The sequence below is a fragment of the Phyllobates terribilis genome, unplaced genomic scaffold (genome assembly GCF_046119375.1).
Source record: "Phyllobates terribilis strain yellow unplaced genomic scaffold, ASM4611937v1 Scaffold_8__6_contigs__length_399053987, whole genome shotgun sequence".
NCBI lineage: Eukaryota > Metazoa > Chordata > Amphibia > Anura > Dendrobatidae > Phyllobates > Phyllobates terribilis.
This window is the reverse complement of record NW_027362768.1, coordinates 285,667,508-285,694,100: the sequence shown is the minus strand read 5'-3', so window position 1 is coordinate 285,694,100 and position 26,593 is coordinate 285,667,508. Positions and strand designations below refer to the sequence as shown.

The 26,593-nt window shown below is 42.0% G+C and overlaps 1 protein-coding gene across 2 annotated transcripts in view; it reads right to left on the bottom strand.

Annotated features, from left to right (window-relative positions):
• Positions 1-4,471: 4,471 nt before the first annotated feature.
• CACNA1I (calcium voltage-gated channel subunit alpha1 I) overlaps positions 4,472-26,593 on the bottom strand; it is a 737,039-nt gene continuing 714,917 nt past the window's right edge. For both annotated transcript variants that reach the window (XM_073644335.1, XM_073644336.1), the window contains 3 exons: positions 10,277-10,451; positions 7,159-7,355; positions 4,472-7,068 (listed from right to left, as the gene is read on the bottom strand). In XM_073644335.1, the coding sequence (XP_073500436.1) occupies positions 6,385-7,068; positions 7,159-7,355; positions 10,277-10,451 (1,056 nt within the window). In that variant the 3' untranslated portion in view covers positions 4,472-6,384. The remainder of the gene's footprint in view (positions 7,069-7,158; positions 7,356-10,276; positions 10,452-26,593) is intronic.

Below are 26,593 nucleotides of genomic sequence, written 5' to 3'. Positions count from 1 at the left end.
CCATAAAAAAAGTTTGACATTTATTGGGCATCCATTCCATAACACCACAGGGCCCTGTAGGTTTGGATTTCTTTTTCCCTTAATAATAAATACCTTCATTTAAAAACTGCATTTTGTGTTTACTTGTGTTATCTTTGTCAAATATTTAAATTTGTTTTGTGATCTGAAACATTTAAGTGTGACAAACATGCAAAAGAATAATATATCAGGAAGGGGGCAAACACTTTTTCACACCACTGTATGTTACTTAGGCCTCATTCAGATTCCTTTTTTTCTTTTCTGTGTATGAGAAACAGATTTCGTTTTTTTTCTTTATCTGGTCTACATTTTTCAAACTTCTCCTAACCATGAGGTTATGTGCACTCCTTGAGTATTTGCAGTAGATTTTTCTGCGCTTTTTTACTTGCCTTTTTTACGAGTTTTTAATTGCATTTTTTCTCATTAACTTAAATGGGTGAATCCCCTGCAAAGACAATGAAAGAATTGACATGCTGCAAATTATAAAAAATACGTTGATATCACAAATCCACATTGAAAAAAATAAGTATGAGATTTCAGAAATATCATTCACTTTGATGGTTCTGTAAAGTGTAAAGTTTTTTACCCTTGAAAAAACACGACAAAAAAGTGTGTGCACAAGCAATGGATAGCACTCGGATGACACACGGATGTTATTTGAGCGCTATAGTTTTCTTTCACAGACCCATCGTTTGAATAGGCAAGTTTAATCCACAAATGGGATCAATTTGGATTTTATTCTGTTTTTAGGAAAATCGGTCTGCAAAAAAAAAAAAAAGAAAAGGATACGATATCATGCTATAGACTATAATTGATATTAGTTCTACCCATGAAAAACAGATAGAACACATACAGTACGTGAAACACAGACATCTGAATGAGGCTCTATGTTAAAGATTATCCCTAGGAATGACAATAGAACTGATTCTAAGACTAGGGTCACACCACCGAATTTTCTCTCATCCGAAAGAATTGGGTCGATTATGTAAATGACATTCTGATCACACACTGATCGGAGTTTGATCATAGTGTGATCCGATATTCACCGATGAGGAGAAGATGGAAATAAAAATTCTCCATCTTCTCCATTCTATCAATCTGTGGAAATCGAACTGCACTCAGATGTCATCCGAGTTCAGTACAATGTTTTTCAATGACTCATTGACTTGCATGGCTGAGTAGATTCCAAATATCGGATCAAACTTGGACATGCTCAGATTTTTACCTCGGACAGAGTCTGTCCGAGATTAAAATTGGATATGGACACCATAAACTAACATTGGTTTAAGTGTAGAGTTGAGCGAACCCAAACTTAAAACTTCTTCTGGAAGTCTGTTGCAAAATTTGAAGTACCGGGGGAAGTCCGTTGCAGAGAGAGAGAGAATTTTTTTCCCAATCCAAGGTTTGGTTCCTCCTTGTTTTCAATGGGGTTTTGGTTCTGGTTGAAATTTGGGTCTAGTTCTGGTACCTGAACTGAACTTTGGACTGAAGTTTGGTTCGAATACCAGAACCGTAACTTCAACAGGTCCGCTCATCCCTATCTGAGTGCGATCCGATGCTTTGGCAAACAAAAAATATGGTCGTCTACGACCATGTCTACGTCGTACATGAGACCTTATGAGAATCTGTTGTGGATCTGCTTTACACTTGCAACAAAAATCCAAGGACACAGCCTCTGATTTCGGTTGTGGAAACAGGATTGTAATCTGACGTGTATATGACTTCTTATGTTTTCCTAGTTTTGTACACATTTCTGGATTATTCTAGATATTTCCATATTTTATGACGACACAGACTTAACATGACCGTAGCAACTCCACATAGATTTATGTGAAATGTCCTGTAAAATATTTTTTTATTAACAAAGACCAAAAAGAACTCATAGAAAAACAAATTGTATTTATTGTGAAATAATAGATTTCATCCGAAAACTCAGCACTCCGTCAATGGAAAAATTAAAACAGCTAATGGACACTGAAGTCCAGAAGTCACAAGGGAGACAGACATTTTAGGTGAAATTGCTCCTTTATTTTAGACGCGGTAAACGTGTCATTTAAAGTTCCTTTTTAAACAAAGGTTTATAAGGGCTGTTTACATGTCCTGGTGGCCGCTGCTTTTATCCGGCTCTGCAGGAAACTGTCGTTCCATGGTCAGGGGAGGAAAAGGAGGAGAAGGTTAGCTGAAAGTTATTTACCATCTGAAAACCAGGTTGTTCAAAGCCCTTTATTAAAGAACCGCTGAGTAATGGATCAGAGAGTTTACAGGCTCGGCATATGGACTAAAGTGAGCATTCATCATCTACTAAAACAGAACTATAGGAACATCGGTTTAGAACATGTACTTGAGTGAAATGTCCCTTTAACTTGTGATTTATCTAAATATATTGTAATTCATATGGATTTCCAAAGATCGCCACCTTGGCCGGAACATTGTCTACGCCGATATCCAAGCTATAGTGACAATAGGACACTGACCAAACTCCTATTGCTAATGTCAATCAAATTTCGATAATTTTATACAATGAGAAGTGTTATATAACTCAATAATAACTATATTTTTGCCACTTATGTTCCTTTGGCGGTATAATACCCTTAACTTGTAACATCCAATAAGATCACTGCTTTGATAAGCCTATCTACTTCAAGACTGCACATTGGTGTAATATTATCAGCCAAAAAACATCTTATCTGTTATTCACCATGCTATTACACACAGCTAGTGAAGGCTGCCATACTGTGATCTGAACCAATTTTTTACAATATATGCCATAAATGTTGGAAGTATAGTCCTGTAAGTGCACATACAGTGAATCTGCCACCAGGTTTAAGCTACTCCATCTCAGAGCAGCATGATGAAGAGACAGAGACCCTAATTCCAGTGATATATCACTTACTAGGCTGCTTCCTACAGTTTTGATAAAATCCCTGTTTTATCTTCTGCAGATCTTCCCGTTCTCTGAATGCTGAGCTGTGTATAGCCCCACCCACACCTCTGATTGCACAGTGTACACAGAAAGCAGCCATAGGCAGAAAGCTGCCAATCAGTGGTGGAGGCGGGGTTATAAACAGCTCAGAACTATGGAGGACTACATGGCAGCAGGTTTACTAGTCCTCTAGTAATAATCTCCTGCTGATAAAACAATGATTTTTTCAAAATGACAGAAAGCAGCCCAGTAAGTGACACATCGCTGGAATCAGGGTCTCTGCCTGTACATAATGCTGCTCTTAGATTAGGTGGCAAAAATCTGGTGACAGATTCCCTTAAATTCTAGTTGATTGCTATGACGCATTCCTGTGAATATTGGTTCAGGTCTCAGAATGATTGCCTTCTATAATGAGAGAAGTGACCATATTTGTAAAATACCATTAAGAATAGTAAGTTTGTGCTCAGAAACAAAGTTAGTATCTCTTTGTAACTCTTTGTTAGAAAGTAACACTTTGTGCAGTATGTCTTCATGCCTAAGATGGAAAATGAACAAAACGTTGTCTGCAATGTGAAAATTGACTTTCAGTCTACGCCCATAAAGGGTTTATCTGGCCTTTTACTATTGATGGTCTACATGTAGGATAGACCATGAATATAAGATTGGGGAGGTCCAACTCTTGGAGAGCAGCTGATCACTTGAATGAGACAGCATTGCAATATCATGTGCAGAAGCTACAGAGGGTCCGGCAAGTGCCAACTGGAACCAGTCTGAATCCCAATATAACATTAAAAAAAAACATTTTTCATATGGGGGCTAAGGGCACATCAAGAAACTGATTGACAGAGGTGAAAGAGAGTCAGACTGCCCCATCTAATATCCCAAGGAAAAACGATCAATTCTAAAGGGCTTGATAACCCCTTTAATTTCCTCTTGCTGCCACATTGTACGGTATTTTGCGGATTATAAAATGCATCTTTTCCCCCCCAAATTTGGGAGGAAAATGGGGGTGCGTCTTATAATCTGAATGTAGCTTACTGGGGGGCGGAGCAGAGTTACAGGAGTAAGGGTCGCTGCTGCAGGAAGCTGACAGCGGCGGCAGGAGTGGGGCGATGCTGAGGGCCCCAGGCTGGGAGGAGAGGGTGTCCCGGCGATGCGAGTCTGGGGGCTCTGGGCTTCAAGAAAATGTCGGCTGTGAGGCAGGAGCAGAGTCTCTGCTCTGCACATTGATTTCCCAGCCGTGGATCTCAGGAAAATGGCCGCCAGAGGCGGCGCATGTGCAGGTTTAGATCTCGGCTCAGTGGTGAGCCGAAATCTAAATCTGCGCATGCACAGCCTTCGGTGGCCATTTTTCTAAAGTCTACCGCAGGGAAATCAATGGGCAGAGTGGGGACTCTGCTCGTGCCTCACAGCCGACATTTTCTTGAAGCCCAGAGCCCCCAGACTCGCATTGCCGGGACACCCTCTCCTCCCAGCCTGGGGCCCTCAGCATCGCCCCACTCCTGCCGCCTCTGTCAGCTTCCTGCAGCAGTGACCCTGTGACCCCGCTCCACTGCAGCCGCCCCCCTAGTAAGCTACCATAAATTCGGACTATAAGACGGGTCCCCATTTTACTAAAAAAAAATTTCCTATTTTTCGCTCAAATATTTGGGGTGCATCTTATGGTCTGGTGCGTCTTATAGCTCGCAAAATAACGGTAACCGATTTCAATGTTTTATTGTAAAAGTAGTAATTAAGATGAGCCATCATGGCCATTAAAATAGGTCATCAACTCCAGCTCAGGTCTGACCCTCAGTACCAGGCAGTGCCAAACAGCTTCTTCCTTTTGCTGATCACACAACCTCAAATCACACATTTATGGTCTATCCAAAGCATAGGCCAATGCGCTTTTCACTGCAAAGCTCTTAAGGTTAAACATTAGTAAATGAGGAGGTTGTAGCCACCACTTTATATATCCCATTTTTCTTTATAGATGTACAGTTTTTTTCTATATATTCCAAGATCTGAGTAATGTAGGTGCTAAGAGCCTAACTCCAGTGATGTGTCGCTTACTAGGCTGTTTGTTGCTGTTTCAATAAAATCAGTAATTTATCACTGGAGGACTAGTTGTCTCGTACCTCCTAGTCAACTGCTCTGTGTAATCTGCCCCCACCACTGATTAGCAGCTTTCTGTCAATGTACACAGACAGCCAATCAGTGTTGTGGGCGGGGTTATACACAGCTCAGCTTCCACAGCACTGCTAGATCTGTAGCAGAAAAAACTGTGATTGTATCAAAATGACAACAAGCAGCACAGTAAGTGACACATTGCTGGAATCAGGCTCTCAGCCCCTACATTATGTTGCTCTCAGATTACATAGTAGAATAAACCCGGTGACAGATTCCCTTTAAAGAAATAGGGGTCCCTTTAATTATATAAACTGCACCTGAGTAGTATGAACTGTGTCCCCAGAAATAAATATGGCAAAAATGGGAAAAGAGAACGTCTTATCCAGCTATATTATTATCATCACCCACCTACATGTCAGACAATGTATTCTATTTTGGACTGGTACTAAAAACGCATGTGCTGTATTTGGGAACAATGGGGATAACTAAGAACTTTATAAGGTAAAACTCAATCAATCAAGCTCCACTTGTCACATTGTATAAGTGTGTGAATACTCCAGAACACCAGCAGTAGCATGTAGCGCTGCACTGATGGATGCCGCGCTTTAGGATTATGAATGACATTGACTCGTTTCCATCGGGTTCCAGTATTTGTATCCTAGTTTCGGAGAACACGTCCATGCTGTAATCTTATGGCACGTTCGTACTTAGCAGCTTTTTATCCTTCCTTTCTCCAGGGCACAGCGGAAACTTCATGATTTAGGATAGGAGGATATGAATATGAATTTGCAATAAATTGTCAACAATTTGGTTACAAGAGACTGATCGACAGAAGGGATGTCCCTAACGAATGCAATCTGACAATCAGTATGCATGGAACTCACCAATAAGAAAATAAATGTTTAACCCAAATCAAGGGCGTTAACTCTCCTCCACCAATTATTTGTATTGCCACATAAAGATACCTTTTATACAAACTTTCAAGAAGTCCCAAGCAAGGTTAAAAATAAAATATATATATAAATAAAATAATATATATATATATATATATATATGTATATATGTATTATATACTATATGTGATAGCCCCAGAGGCTGGTTACAGTACAGCGGTTCTTCCACTTCAGAGCCTGAGAGCTCAGCCAACTTCACCTGTCATCTCTCCAGTTGCATTGCTTGGCTGGCTCACACAGTGAGGTAATGTAGCGTTTCCTGCTGGTCTGTTTGGGAGCCCTAAGGCTATTCCCACCCATTACAGAGCTAGGAAATGATCCTTCAGGAAACTAACCTGGCACCCACCAAAAAAACGAAGCACACAAACATAAAAGAAAATCTCATCTGTTTCTTCGACTATTATTGCCAAAATCCACATTTCCTGAGACACTACTGGTAGGAATCCCTCTTTCCGTAGCTGGTAATTTTGCAGAACTGCTACAACTTTCTTGGGTTTCTGAGGGAGCAGAAGTTTGGTAAAAATCCATCACCCATGATGGCATTGAAAGGAAGCCCTGTGGATCAACTGCGTAAAATTGCTTTGCTCCTCTTACCCTAGAGGAAGCAACAGATAGACTGTTTACGCTGCTGCATTTTTTCATTACACCACCAGGTGGCGTTAAGGAGGGAGGTGGTGAAAAGAGGGATGTGAGGGATAAACTACTAAAAGTCTCTGAGGGCTCACTGGCGCCTCTTAGGCTTCCTCCAGCCCCTTCTTCATCAGAAGGGTCCATAGAGTCATGAAGAGTACATCCAGGACTAGTGCTACCACCACTGCTATGGCTCCGCTGATGCCTGCGAACCTTTTGAAGTGCAAAACTAGGGCGGTTGCTTCTCCTCTGTACCATGGATAATGAAGAAATAGGAAGTGTGGTATGATGTGATGTAGGAGCTACTCGGAGATCAGGGAGGTCCAAGGTGCATTGGGGAGAGTCACTTAGATTTAAGCTATCCTCAAGAGTTGTCTGTAGGCTATCTTCAGAGGTTGGGCTGCCACTTTCAATGGATGAATTGCTTTCTGTTGTCTGAAAATAAGGGAAATCTCCTTAATTTACTGAAAAAAAAATATGTAATTACATTTGTGAAAATGTTTTACTTTTTAGAACAAAACTTACCTGCCTAAGAAGCGCACAGTTGACATCTGGTGATCGTAGTGTTGCCCAAGAATCTGGAGGAGAAAGTTTGGGGAGACTATTCTTCAGGGTTTGATCTTCTGGATCAGAATCTGTGGTAGGTATAGATGGATGGAAGAACTCTACAGGGACTGGTAAAAGGGGAATCAATGAGTCTGATGGACACGGCTGCGAAGAAACTGGAGGAGCAAAAATTCAGAATGGAAAATGAAAAAACAAATGGTTAGTATCACCATCATGGCAAGCTTGTTTTCTTATTCTGCAATGCAAGGCTATATTATTATTAGTCATAGTTGTTATTTTAATACTGATGGGTCTTAATTTTTCATGATAAAAATTTTAATTATGTAATACAACACAATTAGCTCTGGTGGGAGTTGAGAATTGGATGCTCCATGGTAGGGAGGCCCGTCAAATATAAGAAGACATGAATCAAAGGACTTCAAATGAAAATAACAGGAACAATTCCATACAAACAAATGGGCCAACGTTTCGGTCCACAGAGGACCTTGTTCACGGCCCGAAATTGAAATTATGACATAGCCTTTGGAAAAGTGGAATATCTAAAAATGGTGTAAAAATTGTACTAACTTAAATTCTAAAAAAAATCAATTATGAGGTGGCATAAAGCTAAACAAAAGATATGGCAAATTTATCATCCAGCATGAGCCATTATAATACATTTGGTGTATCTATTATTGTTCTAAACTGTCTAAATTAAAGACAATACTAATAATTGTCCTTCAGAATTAAAGGAAATCTGTCACCAAGTTTTTGCTAATGGAACAAAAGTGATGATTTCCAGCCCCAGTAAAACATGAAATCCTTAAGAAGACATAGCCACAAAACAGAGGGGGGAGGAGGGGGTGGCGATTTACACAAGCATGGCTACACATTTCGGAAGCGATTCCAGCGTCCTTAGTCACAGCTTTGACAAATTTAAATTTAATGTTTTATTGGAGCTGGAAATCATTTTTTTTCCATTTGCATTTCTACGTCTAAGTCAGGACTTCTTCCGTGCTCCATTCTACTTGAACCGCAAACAGATGAGCTGGTATCTATCCCTAGCTACCAAGTTTTTTGCTACCTCATCTGAGAGGAGCAAGACAGAGGGGCAGAAATGCTGATTCCAGCGAAGTGTCACTTATTGGGCTGCTTGCTGCAGTTTTGATAAAATCACTGTTTTATTTGCTGCATAACTCCTCCCAAACCACTGATTCGCTGCTTTCTATGTACACTGTGCATATGTAGAAAGCTGCCAATAGTGGTGCGGGCAGGGTTATCCAAAGCTCATGAATATGGAGGACTACATGGCAGCAGGCTTACGCTAATGATAATCTTCTGCTGATAAGAAAAAAGTGATATAAGCAAAACTACAGCAAGCAGCCCAGTAAGTGATACATTGCTGGAATCAGGGTCTCTGTCCCTACATAATGCTGGTCTCAGATTAGGTGGCAAAAACTTGATGACAGATTCCCTTTAAATTGGCATTGTATGAAACTTATGGTTTCCAGAATTAGCAGGAACAGAATTATTATTTAAAATTAATTTAAATCTTGTTACATTATGCATTTTTTTACTTAAAGGGGTTGTCCACTACTTGTTAAAATTACTTTTCAATCTCTATGTTTTCTCCCATTAAAGTAATAACACTTATATTCCCCTCCAGTGCTGGAGGCATTCCAGCAGTGTCGGCACTTGCTCACCTGATAACAATGTCACGCAATCCCTGAGGCCAATCAGCGCTGGCTAACAAGACGTCCAGTGGAAGTGAGCACTGCTGCTGCCCTCTCACTTCCTCCAGAAGTCAATTACTTCTGTAGGAGAGTGAAGAAGCGCTAATTGGCCGCAGGGATCTTGTGACATAAAAATGTCACGCAATCCCTGAGGCCAATCAATGCTGGCTAACAAGACATCCAGAGGAAGTGAGCGCTGCTGCTGCTCTCTCACTTCCTCCAGAAGTCAATTACTTCTGTAGGAGAGTGAAGAAGCGCTAATTGGCTGCAGGGATCTTGTGACATAAAAATGTCACGCAATCCCCAGGAGAGACAGTGCTAAGACAGCTGTAACACTGCCGGTACTGGAGGTGAGTATAAGTGTTATTATTTTACTGAAACTAACATAGGGATTCAGAAGAGGTTGTCCAAGTAGTGGACATCCCCTTTAAGGTATGTGGCTATAGGCATTGCTAAGTTGATAGTAGGGGCCAAGTGTAGCAGGCTTTTTGTGCCCTCAGTCACAGGGGGCAGCATAATGTGGTGACAGACATGCTGATATCAGTTGTCTGTCACTTTTTGCTAATGTTATTTAGTTTTGGAGAACTTACTCTGCACTTTTCAGCTGCCAAAGAAGTAAGTTCTCCGAAACTACTTAACATAAACACATAAGTGACAGATCGCTGAGATCAGCAAGTCTGCCATCACTTTCTACTGCTCTCCATGAGGGCAGCATAACTGAGATGACAGGTTCCTAATAAGAATTATTTAAGCTGCTATACAATGATGTAATACTCAACATCTGGATGTTATAAGGAAATGCCAAGTTTATGATGTCCCATTTATAATTCCTAAAAATAGTGGCTAAAATCCTGACAATTGCTTCTTTACAATTCCAATTCTCTAGGCCAAATGCTACACAATATTTAGAGGCTGATGACCCGAGCCTAATTGTTGGTCACCAGAGCTGTGCAAAGATGAAACACTACACATTTTCCCTTATTTTTTCCATCCCTCCAGTGGAATAATCTGTCAGTTTTCGGTTTGTAGTTTCAATGTAGAGAAAAAAAACTGTTACAAATAACCCAATTCATTCTGCGAATAAAACATTGTGTTGCACTGACTGCAGTGTATTAATTTAGAATTGCGAGAAAAAGCCTGAAAGGATAGAAGTCGTGTTATTGTATGTTTGGTGGACAAAATGCTGGAACATTGCATTTGTAGAGAAACATTGTTATCTAAAGGTCAGTGCCAGTCCACAAGAATGGTGTTAGTTCTACAATTTGCCTGAAAACGAGCAGTCATTTTTTTTTTCTATTTTATAAAAAAGCTTTGGAAACCGAGGCATTTTAAAAGCATTTTCTTCTAAAAGATACACTCCTCACCTGGGTGGCTCTCTTCTTTGAGCCAACTCTCCCACGACTCTGCTGGGGTTAATGAGACTTTGTCAATCTCACACAGATAGCGATCCGGTGTAGGGGAACCAGGAATGCTTGCAAGAGGGAACAGGCTTTCCCCAAATACTCCAATCCCCAAAGAATCTGGGCTGTCTTGGCCTTCCTTTTTAATAAAATAAATTCATGAGTTTTGCAGATTTCATATTAGTTTTACAAAATTACATTGTATTCACTTTTGGAAAAAGCAGATGTTCAAATCTTTTTTTATTATATCACACACTAAATACTAGTATTTTCAAACAATTTTTAAGGGATTTTTCTTTTTTAGGAAAGCAGGATATATTATTCTGCATCAGAGACACAAGCAGTCTAAATTACAAGCAGTCTAAAATAATGAGCGGACCATTAGAAACACAGTATGACAAGACGATTTAGTCCAAAACTTGGAATGAAAACACTCTAAACAATAAGTATAATGACAACCCATGCATCTGTGGCGCCCCTGAGGGTTCAGTCGCCACAGAGGTACTGCACCTCACTCAGAGGTGTGGTGTCTCCTTCCCTCAGGTAAGGAGGGAGTGCTGCACGGAACCCCAAACACCTGCATCCAACACCACACTGCTCCAGGCCGGCTGGAGGGGCAACATGCAGAGCGCAGCTGCTGAGCCCTGTCTCTGGCTGGAGTGGGGGGAACCCAAAGGTAGGGGGAACCAGTAGTGGGTGTGGGTGGAGGAAGTAGTTTAGGGGAGCACTCATACAGTAAAGATATAAAAAGAAGCCTTCTTAGAATAGTGCAGTTCAGTCAGTGAGAGGAGAGAGTGAAGTCAGTCAGGGAGCAGAGTCTCAGTCAGAGCTCTGCTCCCCAAGCGGGGCCTAGTCTCTGAGGCCCAGGAGGGGAGCAGGGAGGAAGCTCCGCTCTGAAGAAGGGGTCCTAGGGGGTACGGCGAGTGCAGGCGGCACCCGTACACCCCGAACCTGCCAGGTGTCAGGAGGATCTAGACCGCAAGAAGGGGACCGGCCCCTGGCCCAGTCGTGCAGCTTCAAGCCTCGGCTGGAAAAAACGGAGGCTTCTGGCTTTTATAGCCAGTAGCCAAATCCCCACTCCAATCCAAGTAAGGTCAAGCAGGTCTGTGTAACTCCGACGGACAGGGGGGACCTCAGAGCACCCGAACAGGATTCACAGTGGGTAGCGCAGGGCAGGAGGGAGTAAGACCCAGCGTGAAGCCGGTCTAGAGAGGCACACAAGAAAGTGGGGTTCTGCCAGGTACGCCCGAGCTGCTTGAGGAGGGACTGAACGTAAAATCTTGGATGACTGCACTGTATTGCCTCCGTCCATCCTTTCACCGGCGCCATTGTTCCCCTTGCACTACAACGCCCAGCGCACCTCCATTTATCTACACTGCCCTGAGGCCTGCTCCACCTGTGGGGAGCCATTCAATCTCAAGCTGCCCTAACATCTGCATCAGGGGACTGCTGCAGCGCTGGTGATGCTCAACAGACACCACAGGTGGCGTCACGACAAATCCCCTATAAATATCCCCTTTTTGCACTGACCACCCTGGGTCACGGACCGGGCCAGCCACCGTGATATCCCCTGCAAGCAGCCACAAGGCCCGGCTGCCGAGTACCCCACGGCCCTGGGGGCGAGTCACATCTTCCCCTGGTTGGGTTTCACCCTCTCAGCTTTCCTGGTTGTCCAGGATAAAACACAGGACAGTGCTGATGCATGGTGCATCGCAATACTTTTGTTAACAAAAAAAAAATTGTAATGCTTCCTATATGCTGGAAATGTGTGATAGTTTTACTTTATGTTGGGATCTGTGTGTCTTTCACAATTTGTGCTCCTTACATTCGTATGTAGAATTAAGGTGCATCTAACATGTCTAACATTTTGCTGTCGGCTCCAAATAAAAACTCTCTTGCTCCTTCAGTTAAAAAATGCATATCATAAGGTATCACCTTGCTCCACAAACATTAAGGGACCCATGCTCACTAGACTAATGTTGACCGATCCCACTGATATCATCGGGATCAGACTACAGTCTAATGTGTATAGTGGCCTCTTGACTCTCCCATGACAGATGATGCTGGGGAACTGAGGGATTCGGCATGTCCAATTTCCGACGGCCGATCATTTTGATCAGAGGAGTTTAGCGGGGGATCTCTCATAGAGAACACATGAGCACTCGGCCGTGTTGAACGTTCCTGTGTATGGGGACTCGGGAAAGATAGATATCGGCTGAAAAGCTATCTTTTGTGTATAGAAAAGGCTGTGAAGACAAATCAGCGCAATAGGGCATTATCCAGATAACAATGTGGTGAGCAAAGCAGTTCTGCCCACCTGATGCAGTTGTGTGAGACACAACACTAATAGAATTTGAGGGTATAATATCCAGCTATTGCAGCTCCCCAGGTCGGAGGATCCAAAGTAATATTGAGGTAATAGGAGATGCGGGTATCCTGTGCTCCTGGTTGAAGCAACCAAGAAAATCCAATACTCTGCATGTTTCAAAGTACTCTGACTTCTTCATCATGAGTACCACAAAAATACTTTGTGGTTCTCCTGATGAAGTCAGAGTACTTCGAAACGTGTAGCGATTAAACCGCACTGTTCCTCACATGCCGTGTATTGGATTTTCTTGATTCTACAACCAGCAGCACAAGATACCCACATCTCCTATAACTTCAATCTTTAGTGTATACAGGCTTTAGGCGCTATTACTTGATCTCAGGTGGGTTGATCCTGGCAGCTGGCCCACAATTCTGAAATCTTCATCCCATAATCTATAGTACAACATTGCTTTTCTTTACACACACAATGTACTCAAAATGTACTATAGATGTGCTAATAAATTAATAGTATATTAATCTCTCGCCCCGATCACTGTCCAAGAACTTCTAGAAAAAAAAGATGAATTGTGCTGTTGGAGGTTGGACAATTTCAATCTCTTGGGACACATCCATTTACGAAGATATGAAAGAAAATTAATTTGGCATCACAATGACATGAGAAGAGGTTGATATGGAATATGATGATGTTATTTCATGACTATATGAAGCTCTGTATCCTGCATACGTTTCTGAATCTCTAGATTAATTTAACTGGGTTGTATTATTTAGGAGATCACTTGGATATGGTATTAACATGGTGATATGTTTGTATATTGAAGTGATCTGATAGCATGTTTAAAGGGATTGTCTGCTATTCGAACAACACCTTCTGAATCCCTATATTTCCAGCTTGTAAAATAACAACACTTCTACTCACCTTTGGTGCAGGTGCAGTTCCAGTGGTGTCAGTACTGGCTCTCCCAGGAATAGCATGACATTGGTAAATCACCTGTTCCCTGCAGACAATCAGCACTGGCTTCATTCTCCCATCCTTTGGACAAACTTCCGAAGGAAGCTAGCTCAGCTGCTGCTCTCTCCCTTCCTCCAGATGTATGTGATACATCAGAAGGTGGAAAGAGTGAAGCCAGCACTGATTGGCTGCAGAGATTATGTGAGATCATTTCATGTGATCCCTCGGAGAGCCACTGCTGACACCGCTGGAACGATGCTGGCATCGGAGGTGAGTAAAAGTGTGGTTATTTTACAAGGGGGAAAAATAGGGATTTAGAAGGGGTTGTCCGAGTAGTGGACAATCCCTTTACATACAAGTTATTAATATTTCATTATCAGAACAAAATATGAATAATTTATCAGAAATTTGATATAAGATCCCAACATTATTATAATCCCACGTTTCATAATTCAGTTTTGTACTCTTATATGTACTCTGCTATCATTTTAACTCCTTTATATCTTCAAAACAAAACTTACAGCTGTGTCCATGTAACTCAATGTGATCCCATAGGTCTCGCTGACATTATATTAACCCTTAAAAAACACTAACGTTAACACACTAACCGAAACTTAACAAACTGGCGTAGTTTTCTCAATGACAAGTTGAACTTGACTTTAAGGACACATTTAGATGATTATGGCCAGCAATATCAGATCAGTGGGGGTTATTTGCTCCTAAAGATAAGTCATCAATATCATCTGCTTTAAAGAAATGGTCACAAAGATCCGTTATTTTTAAATACAGAGTGCATGGGCAAGAAATACCCCTGCCTAAACATTAACATTAGCTAATGTGAGAGTGGCCTTCAGTTGCTTAGAGGTTACCTTGGGATTCTTTGTAACATTGCGGTCCATAATACGCCTTGCATCTGAACACTGGTGAACACAGACAGAGGAGGGGCCCAGTGCAAGATCAATATATGGGCCCTTTGCAATCCAATAACATAGTAACATAGTTTTTAAGGTTGAAGGAAGACTAAGTCCATCTAGTTCAACCCATAGCCTAACATGTTGATCAAGAGGAAGGCACAAAAACCCATGTGGCAAACACTAAGCTCCACATTGGGGAAAAAAATTCCTTCCTGACTCCATACGACAATCAGACTAGTTCCCTGGATCAACGCCCTATCAAGGAATCTAGTATATATAACCTGTAATATTATACTGTTCAAGAAAGGCATCCATGCCCTTCTTAAATTTTAGTAGTGAATCACTCATTACAACATCATGCGGCAGAGAGCTCCATAGTCTCACTGCTCTTACAGTAAAGAATCCCCGTCTGTGATTATGATTAAACCTTCTTTCCTCCAGACGTAGAAGATGCCCCCTTGTCCCCGTCTCTGGCCTCAGGGTAAAAAGATCAGTAGAAAGGTCTTTGTACTGTCCCCTCATATACTTGGACATAGTAATTTGATCACCCCTAAGCCTTCGTTTTTCCAAACTAAATAACCCCAAGTGTAATAACCTGTCTTGGTATTGCAGAGCCCCCAGTCCTCTAATAACCTTGGTCGCTCTTCTCTGCACCCGCTCTAGTTCAGCTATGTCTTTCTTATACACCGGAGACCAAAACTGTACACAGTATTCTAAATGTGGTCGCACTAATGACTTGTATAGAGGTAAAATTATGTTCTCCTCATGAGCATCTATGCCTCTTTTAATGCATCCCATTATTTTATTTGCCTTTGCAGCAGCTGCCTGACACTGGCCACTAAACGTGAGCTTGTCGTCCACCAATACACCCAGGTCTTTTTCAGTGACAGTTTTGCCCAGTGTTTTACAATTAATCATATAATTATACATTTTATTTCCTCTGCCCAAGTGCATTACCTTACATTTATCTCCATTAAAGCTCATTTGCCATTTATCAGCCCAAGCTTCTAGTTTACATAGATCCTCCTGTAATATAAAATTGTCCTCCTCTGTATTAATTACCCTGCAGAGTTTAGTGTCATTTGCAAATATTGAAATATTTGTATGCCCCCTACAAGGTCAATAATAAATATGTTAAAAAGAAGCAGGCCCAATACTGACCCCTGTGGTACCCCACTGTAAACTGAGACCCAGTCTGAGTGTTTTCCATTAATAACCACCCTTTGTTTCCTATCACTGAGCCAGTTCTTAACCCACATACATACATTTTCCCCTATCCCCACTGTTCTCATTTTATGTATAAACCTTTTGTGTGGAACCGTATGAAAAGCTTTTGAAAAGTCCATATACACAACATCCACTGCATTTTCTTGGTCCAGTCCAGAACTTGCCTCCTCATAAAAACTGATCAGATTAGTTTGACAGGAACGGTCCCTCGTAAACCCATATTGATATTGGGTCATGAGGTTATTCCTCCTCAGATACTCTAGTATAGCATCTCTTAGGAAACCCTCCAGGATTTTACCCACAGTAGAGGTTAAGCTTACTGGCCTATAATTTCCAAGTTTGAAGTTCGGTTTTTGTCCCCTTTTTGAATATTGGCACCACATTTGCTATACGCCGTCCTGTGGTACAGATCCTGTTATTATGGAATATTTAAAGATTAAAAATAATGGTCTATCTATGACGTTACTTAATTCCTGCAGTACTCGCGGGTGTATCCCAACTGGGCCTGGGGATTTGTCAACTTTAGTGATTTTTAGACGCCGCCGTACTTCCTGCTGGGTTAAGAAAGTGACATTTAATGGAGAATTTTTGTCATCGCTGATCATATTTTCTTTCATGCTATTTTCTTGCGTAAATACTGTTGAAAAAAAATCATTTAGCATATTGGCTTTTTCCTCATCCTCATCCACCATTTCACCCAGACTATTTTTAAGGGGGCCAACACTATCATTTTTTAGTTTCTTACAATTACATAGTTAAAGAATATTTTGGGATTATTTTTACTTTCTCTGGCAATGATTCTCTCTGTCTCAATCTTTGCTGCCTTGATTTGGTTTTTACAGAATTTATTTAATTTTCTGTATTTATTTAATACCTCATACCTACTTACTTGCTTTAGTTCTCTAAATGCTTTCTTTTTGTCACTTATTGCACCCCTTACAGCTCTATTTAGCCATAGTGGTTTCCTCCTATTTCTAGCATGTTTATTCCCATAGGGTATATATTGTGCACAGGTCCTATTCAGGATGCTAATAAATGTCTCCCATTTGCTTTGTGTACTTTTATGTCTCAGGATATCGTCTCAGTTTATTGCACTAAGATCATCTCTCAACCGTTGGAAATTTGCGTTCCTGAAGTTTAGTGTCCTTGTAACCCCTCTACTACACATCTTATTAAAGGATACATGAAAACTTATTATTTTGTGATCACTATTACCCAAGTGACCCCCAACTTGTATATTTGATATGCGGTCGGCCTGTTGGTTAATATTAGGTCTAACAGTGCCCCCCTTCTTGTTGGGTCCTGAACCAGTTGTGAAAGGTAATTGTCTCTCATAGTTGTCAAAAACCTATTACCTTTGCTGGAACTACAGGTTTCTGTTCCCCAATGTATTTCAGGGTAGTTTAAGTCCCCCATAATAATGACTTCTCCTTGAGTCGCTGCTTCATCTATTTGCTTTATGAGGATATTCTCCGCTGCTTCCGTTATTTTTGGAGACTCATAACAAACCCCTATCAGTAATCAGTCATTATAATGCACAATTCCTCCTGCTTTGGAGGTCGGAATTGGTCCCCCTTACCTCTTGGGCCCCTGTGTGACTGCACAGGTTGCACCAATGATATGTCCGCCCCTGCTTCTGAAGTAATCTTAGTTGGTTGACCACTCCTGGAGAGGATGATAATGGTCAACAAGTTCCTCCATTTGTACACAATCTGCCTGACTGTGGATTGGTGCAGTCCAAACTCTTTAGAGATGGTTTTGTAAACTTTTCCAGCCAGAAAGGCATGGAAAATGCATCTTCTGAGGTCTTCAGAAATCTCCTTTGTTTGTGCTATGAAACACTTCCACAAATGTGTTGTCAAGACTATAATTTGATAGATCTCAGTTTTTGAAATAATACAGTTTTCCTAATCACACCTGATTGTCATACCATTCATTGAAAACACCAGAATCAAATGTCATCATCTAATTATCTGTTAATCCTAAAGGTTCACATACTTTAGCTGCACACAAACATGTGATATTTGATCATTTTTCTCAATAAAAAATTAGAAAGTTTTACAATTTGTGATTCATTTATTTGATTTGATCCTATTTGCATCAAACAAATTAGACGCTGTCCTTCAGACAATACAGGACTGAAGTCTGGATCTCAACACCAGTGATTTGTGTTTAGGGATATTGGGTTGTGACAAGCAAAAAAAGCACTAATTTTCAAAGAATTTTGTTTTGCCTGCTTGTTTTAAGTAATAGAGGAAATAATATCTATCGTGACATTTCTGTTAAATATATACATGTACCAGGCAGTCCCAGGATTACGAACTAGATAAGGACTATAGGTTTGTTCGTAACTTGTATGCAAGTTGGAACAGGGCCAGGAAAAAAAGAACTGATACCTCATTGCTGACCTCTCAGGTCACTCTGCTGCTTGTTTCACGCTTGTTTCTTCTTTAAGTCGTAGCGCTTCTTTAAGTTGTACCTAGCCTCTTCAATATAGGCCAGGACCTCTGGTCGTGTCCATGCCCCAGAAATCACTGCACGTAATAAGGTCGCAACGTCACAACCTTATGATGTGCGGTGACTTCCAGGGCATGGACGTGACCCGAAGTACTTGCCTATAGTGAAGGGGCCAGGGATGTGGTGCATGACTCTGGAAAGAAGAGGACTAGATGATGGGCAGAGAGAGGGCTGGAAAGGTGAGTATTTTTTTAAACCAATATTCACCTCATCTTTTACCTCTACTGCCTCCTCGATGCCTGCTATCGAATGTCGCATCTTCTGCCTCTTCATTATAGGCCGAGACTTACAGCCATGTCCAAGCCTCAGAGGTAACTTGGCATCATTAAGTCACAGCGCACATCTTTACATCATGATCATGATGTCACAACCTTACAACATGCAGTGACCTTGGCAGGCTGGAGATGCACCCAGAAGTCTTGGCTTATAGTGAAGAGCATAGAGATGTGGCACGCAACAGCAGAAAGAAGAGGACTAGAAGGCGGGTGGTGAGCAGTGGGCAACCGGAGAAGGGAGCACTGAGCGGTGAGGTGAATATTACTTTTTTGAACATCCATCATCCATATCTACGAGTTGTATGTAAGTTGGATGTTCGGAAGTTGGGGACTCCTTGTATTGCCCATGAAGTAACAATTCGGAGCATCTTTTCTCAGGACACTTCATTATACTATTCCTCTGTTAGTCAAAGAAATGTATGACTAAATTGGCAACTGGGTGTTACCAATCTCTTGGTCAAGGAGGCGTGTGACAATGACACACTGATTGGCCTTAGTCACACTGTGCAGAAACACACCCCTACTGATAACACCCAGATGTCAATTTATTAATTTTTAGGAGGAGTAATTAAGGAAGGGAACAATGCTGAAGATGCTAAAGAATTATTACATTATGGTGAACACAATTATTTACTAAGGCAAATTTGTCAGGAGAGCTGGCAGGTGCTTTTTATTACACCATTGAAATAAGTGTTAAGTGTGTGTTGTGAAACAGTGTGTGATCCAGTATCGGGATCCAGTTTCAAAATATACTGTGGTGGACATGTGGCTACATCTGTGTGTTTTTATAAGTAAGCCGCATTTTCACTGCAGTGATAAGATACTTGTCAAATGTCAAAACCTCTAGAAACCATCTTGATAGCCCGAGCTTACACTGTGGTAAATGCCATGAATTCGTTTACTGGACAAATATCTAGTTTATCGGGACAAACTGGGGAATTTCTGACTTTAATGGAATAAGGACTAAGCAATGTAAGTAGTTTATGGTTTAGACTTTAAGCAGTTTAAGTCTTGGAGACTGTGTGGAACATGGAAAGCCACATGTGTGGTTAATAGTGTTGAGCATTCCGATACTGAAATATCGGGTATCGGCCGATATTCGCGATATCGGAATTCCGATACTTAATTCCGATACTTTTGCAATATCGTGTACCGGAATCGGAAGTTCCCATAATGCAATGAGCCATTTTCATTTTATTCAGCCAATGAGGATCCTAAGAAGTGTGGGCACATCCTGTTAGGCATGTAGGCATCTTAACTAATGGCATGGCTGTGATTGGCTGCTGAAATGATGTCATGATGCACTATAAAAGCCGCCGCCGCCATTTTGAGCTCACTCTGCTGTGAATTCAGTTAGGGATAGGACGCTGTTGTTCTGAGGGACAGTTTTAGCTACCTATTTGCTCTATACTGCTTTACCCAAGCTACTTTCTAAATCACTGTGCCTTGCAGCGCTAGTGCACAGTTCCCTGTGCTGTTCACCGCTGTCTGCAAGGTCTGTGTGTGTGAGTGCAGCTCACCCTGTAGTGTGTGCTTCAGCCAAGTCTGGTTGTAGTGCACTCAGTGTGTGTCACTGCCTCATACATTGTCCTTTTTTGCCAATTCATAATTTTTCCTGATATCTCCTATTAGTGTGGTGGTTCCATCTGTATTCAGCTAAATTTGTTCCAAACACACTATATAGGAGTAGATAGAGAATTTTTTTTCCGTCTTGCAGCGCTAGTGCACAGTGCTCTGCATCTGTACTGTTCACCGCTGTCTGCAAGGTCTGGTGTGTGAGTGCAGCTCACCCTGTAGTGTGTGCTTCAACCACGTCTGGTTGTAGTGCACTCAGTGTGTGTCACTGCCTCATACATTGTCCTTTTTTGCCAATTCATAATTTTTCCTGATATCTCCTATTAGTGTGGTGGTTCCATCCGTATTCAGCTAAATTGGTTCCAAACACACTATATAGGAGTAGATAGAGAAATTTTTTTGGTCTTGCAGCGCTAGTGCACAGTGCTCTGCATCTGTACTGTTCACCGCTGTCTGCAAGGTCTGGTGTGTGAGTGCAGCTCACCCTGTAGTGTGTGCTTCAACCCCGTCTGGTTGTAGTGCACTCAGTGTGTGTCACTGCCTCATACATTGTCCTTTATTGCCAATTCATAATTTTTCCTGATATCTCCTATTAGTGTGGTGGTTCCATCCGTATTCAGCTAAACTGGTTCCAAACACACTATATAGGAGTCGATAGAGGAGCCTTTCTGCAGCATTGGGCCCTGCAGCCCCAGCCAGATTAGTATTAGCCTATTTTTTGCAGCCTCATCTATTGCATTGTAGGTTACCTTCCTACATTGTAATAGCTACAAAAAGTTTGTGATACTATCGTTATTACATCTTTAGGCACATCCAGTGTCTTTTTGTGACAAAAAAAACCTAAATAAAGTTCACCAAACACTCCACTTTACAGTTGTGTAGGCCACATTAGCTCATATTAAAGTCTAGTCCACACTTTATAAAATTAGTGTTTCTTATACCTGTTAGCAGCTGTTCAGGAATAAGCACACTAAGCCCTTAGTACTTTTCTGCCTATCTTTATCAGTCTACCAAGATGAAGAAGGCAGGGAGTAAGGCATGTGGTCGTGGGCGTGGGCGTGGGCGTGGAGTTTCTGCAGGGAGAGGACGTGAGGATTCTGTGCCTGCAGGGAGAGGACGTGGGGATTCTGTGCCTGCTGCGGGCACCAGTGACTCAGCATCCCCCAGTTTTACCAGGGAACAGTCCTTTATGCGCAGCTTTGTAGGAGCTAGCCGTACCCCACTGCTGCGCGAGGACCAAATTTAAGCCGTTGTCGGATGGATGGCAGCTAACGCATCGACTTCAATTAGTTCCAGATCCTCTCAGGTCCTGAGCACTGAAGAGCACCCATCTGTCTCTTCACCACCTGCCAAATTGCCCAGGCAGTCAGAGAGCCCTGGACAGGAGCCATCTCTACTTCTGTTCTCTGAATCTCTTGGCTTGGAAAGAGGGGGCCAGCCAAGCAGAATTCTAGAATTTGAAGAAGAGGTAGTATGCAGTGATGCGCAACCGTTTTGTCTCTCTGAATCTGAAGAGGCGGGTGGGCCAGTGCCTATGGTCAGCAGCACACCTCAGTACGCATCTGATGATGAGACTCAGGTGCCACTTTCTGGTGCGTACTGTGCTGTCGAGACTACCCAGGAGAAGCAGTTGTTTGAAGAGGGTGGTGTAGATGATGAGGTCCTTGAACCATCATGGCGTGAGGGACAGGAAGGTGGTGGGAGCAGCTCTGAGGAAGAGATTCCCCAAACGGCCCAAAAAAGGAGGGAGAGGGAGGGGGCAGACTTGGTTGCCTGTAGCCTCCACTTCGGCACCCATTAGGAGCATGGCTCTTCCAAAATCCAAAGCGGGCGCTCCCAAGACTTGCAGTGCCTGGTCCTTTTTTGACACAGTTGCAGATGACATTTGCTTTGTCAAATGCAAGCTGTGTAATCAGAAGGTGAAAAGAGGGAAAAGTGTCAGCAACCTCAATACCACAAATATGTGGAAACATGTGCGGACCAAGCACGTGGTGGAGTTACAAAAACACACTGAAGACCTAGGCCAACCTACAGCGCCACCTACCACCTCTTCAGCTCGTGTTGTAGCCTCTTCCTCCAGCTCACACACAGCTGGTTCGGCTTCCTCACAGGATCGCCATGGAAGAATCTCTGGCACTGTTGTACAGAGACACAGTGTAATTCCACCCACAGCACCACTTTCCCAGTCATCCTCACACTCCCAGGCCAGTCTACAGCCATCATTAGCACAGGCATGGGAGAAAAGGCGCCCATACTCGGCAAACCACCCCCGAGCACAGGCTCTGAATGCTGGCATTGCTAAACTACTGGCCCTTGAAATGCTATCATTCAGGCTGGTGGAGACTGACACATTCCGTAACTTTATGGCATTGGCAGTCCCACAATACAACGTGCCCAGCCGCTTTTATTTCAGCAGGCAAGCCGTCCCTGCCCTGCAACATCATGTGGATGGAAAAATTAAACATGCGCTACAAAACGCCGTCAGTAGCAAGGTCCACCTGACCACCGATGCGTGGACCAGTAAGCATGGACAGGGACGATACCTTTCCCTCACTGCCCATTGGGTAAATGTTGTGGAGCCGGGTACAAATCTTGAGAGTGGCGCTGTACGTGTTCTGCCAACTCCAAGGATTGCAGGAATCCAGTCTGTACACATTGACTCCTCCTCATGCTCCAGTTCCTCTGAATCAGTGCTGCAGGAGCCGTCACGGTCTACCTCCACATCGACCCGTGAACGGTTACCTGTTATGATGACCGATATGAGCACAGCCGTGGCCAAACGTCAACAGGCTGTATTAAAATTAATTTCTTTGGGGAATCGAAGCCACACAGCGCAGGAGCTCTGGAATGCCATCAAGCAGCAGAGCGACGTGTGGTTTGTGCCAGCGAATCTCCAGCCAGGCATGGTAGTGTGTGACAATGGCCGAAATCTGGTGGCAGCTCTGGGCCTAGGCAACCTCACTCACATCCCATGTCTGGCACATGTGCTCAACTTGGTCGTGCAGAGTTTTTTGAGGGACTATCCGGATCTTGATGCACTGCTTCACAAGGTCCACATAGAGTGCGGACCTTGTGAAGACGAGGACCCTGAAGACCACCCCGAAGAAGACGAGGACCCTGAAGACGAGGACCCTGAAGACCACCCCGAAGAAGACGAGGACCCTGAAGACCACCCCGAAGAAGACGAGGACCCTGAAGACCACCCCGAAGAAGACGAGGACCCCGAAGACGAGGACCCAGAAGACCAACCCGAAGAAGACGAGGACCCCGAAGACGAGGACGCGGAAGACGACCACCCTGAAGACCACCCTGAAGAAGACCAAGAAGATGACCCTGAAGAAGTTGACCAAGAGGACAAAGAAGAGAAGACAAGTACCAAGATACAGAAGAACAAGAGACAGAAAACCAAGAAGCAGAAATACAAGAAGCTGCAGAACAAAAAGCGGAAGAACATTAAGCATAAGATTAAAATTCAGAGCAAAAGATAATATCTAAATTATAAGCAGAATATGACTAAGCAGTGTATGGGGGTGAGTCCGTTCCTCCTCGTGGTGCCCCTGGAAAAGACCTGCTGCTGCAGGCCAAACTGAACGCGGACAAATCCTGTTGTGAATCTTTTGTGACGGGCAGAACGAAAGGTGTAATGTCCAACCTTTTATAGATAACAACTACAGGAATGCCTGTCACAAATAAGAATATGATGAAGAAGAAGAATATGAAGAAGATGAAGAAGTAGAATATGAAGAATGTAAAAAAAGAATAATACGAAGAAGGTGAAGAAGAAGAAGGTGAAGAAGAAGTGGATGAAAAAGATGCTGAGGATGATGAAGGAGAAAGTGTGGGAGAAGTAAAAAAGAAGGTGAAGAGCATGGAAGTAGTGAAACATAAATATCTGACAAAATATAAAAATACTTAACATAGTTAATATTTCCGTAACTCAGAACATCTTAAAAAAATAGTAATTCCTGCTATTCCATTTGATTGGGCTAAACCTCTATGCCTTTATTGTCTCCCCCACCTCCCCCAATACATTCTACATTATTCTTAGTTGTTTTCCTTCATGTAGAATTAACCTACAAGGAAAGAAAGGGTTTATTTTAATTCCGATATTTATGTCCCATTGACTTGCATTGGTTTCCGGTATCGGAATCGGCGATATCCGATACTTTTTCGGTATCGGTCCGATCCAATCCGATCCGATATTTCCCGATATCGGAAGGTATCGCTCAACACTAGTGGTTAATCTTTTCACAGCCAGAGGGTAAGAGATAGGATGGCTACCATCACCATCGATATGCAACATCTCGGGGTTTCTCGCTTGAGATTATTATAATTATGTTTACCCTTGATTTAATTTAGTTTTTTTCCTGAATATAATATATAGAGGACCTGTCACTTTTCTGTTTGCCCGATGGAGTTTTTAAGAGATTTTGCTATTTAAACTATTAAAAATATAAACGATAAACCTTTACACTTTTATTTGCAAGAGTGTGTCTCATAGACCCAAGAGACCTAGTCAGCAGCTTCCGCACCCCCTTAGCATACCTAGGATTCATTAAAAATTTGATGTTATGATAGAGAAGAAACAAATAGGACAAACAAGTTCTGCTTTTTGTGCATCAATACATTTAGTGAAATCTGATGTGGGGTAAATATTAGAGATGATCAACCGAAAAAAAAGAATGTTCAACGTCATTTCACTCACTACTGAACAGTCACAAAGTGGGGTGATGGAGACAAGAGCGGCCACGGGGACTATCATAGCCAGAGTCAATCTCTTTCTCTCACTATAAGGGCTAGTTCACAAGTCCGATTTACTTGTACGAGTGCTATTCATCTTTTCACGAATAGCATTCATACCTGTGATAGTCTATGGAGCGTATGTTTGATTTCTTCCTCAGACTGAGTGGTCCACGGAAAAAATTAGAGACATGTTCGATTTTGATTTTTGATTCTCACGGACTGACAGAATGGAGAAGATAAAATACGTATTTTTTATCTCTCCATGTCCGAGAAAAAACGATGCCACTCTGATCAAAGTCTGATCTGAATAATGGCTCAGTTTGTCTCGGATGTGGAGAAATTGGTCATGTGAACCTACCTTAATAATAATAAAACCGTTTGGGTACATGTGGGGAGAGACTAAAAAATGCTCTACAAAACGTTCCTGGAGACTTGGACTACTAGATATTCACTGCAAATAAATTGAAAATTTGGAAAAAATTTGCTGGACTTGGCAAATTCGAAGTTCAAAACTTACGATCATCTCTACAAAATACTTTACTTCATTGATTTAGATAGGAATAAAAAGCGGCAAGTTATTTCTAAATTAAATTTTACAAAAAATATATAATATTGTTGATATTTTGGTATATATAAAATGTGTTGTCTCATCAGCAAAAGCCAAAGAAATGAACTGGAGCACAAGTTGGTAAACGTGCAATGTGTAAAAGCACATTCACATTGTGACCATTTCACAGACAAAATTCAAGAAAAAAGACAAGAATCATTGCACGAATACCAGCTTCTGCTCCGGCTCATTTCTTTTTGGTTTTGTTGTAGTTTGTTGTACTTTGTACAGGTGTCTGAACAGTTGGGCTCCTGTCCTGCTCTGTCCTTATTCAAATTGAGGTTGGCTGACACAAGGTAAGATTTAAATACTTAAGACAGGATAGGACTGTCCCAATTGGGTTCACCTTGTTGCGGTAGGATGGCTTTTACGCTTTTTTGATGAAAATGGTATTAACTAAGTACCCTATGTTATTTATACAGTATGTATTACTAGTTACTTATTTACTTACTATTGTGTTGTCCCATCAGGACAATTTTGGGCATATGGCCACCTTTCAGTACTTCAGAGTTCAGAGCTGCTAACAAGCAGCAGATCTCACTCTGGAGGACCCTGCCTGCCCATTCATTTCACCTGAAAGACTGTCCTATACTACTACATTTCTTCTCCAGTAGCCATTAAACTTTAATTTTTAAGCCAGACAAATTGTCTCTGTGTCACCAATTAACAACCAACAAAAATGGCAAAAAGAAAAAACAGGACCCCCGGCTTCTGAACCATTACAATTATGTTGTGATTGTGAATCAGTTGTAAAAAGTCTTCATTAGGTTAAGGGTAAAGCCAGACGGACACAATTTTGCGGGTGAAACATCTGTTCACTTGCAAAATCAAGTAATTAACTAGCAATTTGAAAACCACTGTGGTTTGAAGCTGATTTTCGGCTATACCATGACCACTTAGTCTGGCCCTTACTCTTCTTGAAAAGATAGATGGCATGTTAAATTGAAGCCACTGAAGTAAGCTGAAGGTTTAGTCACACACGTTAATAATAACTACTCCTTTAGTTTGGCCATGCAAACGTTATTAGTAGAGAAGAGCCTATGCGTATCTAAGGGTGTCTTGCGCTGACTAGGCCATAAAGTCATAATGTCATGACTTTAGTCAGCACAGGAGAAAATTCCGGGCTCTGGAACATACCAAAGATGC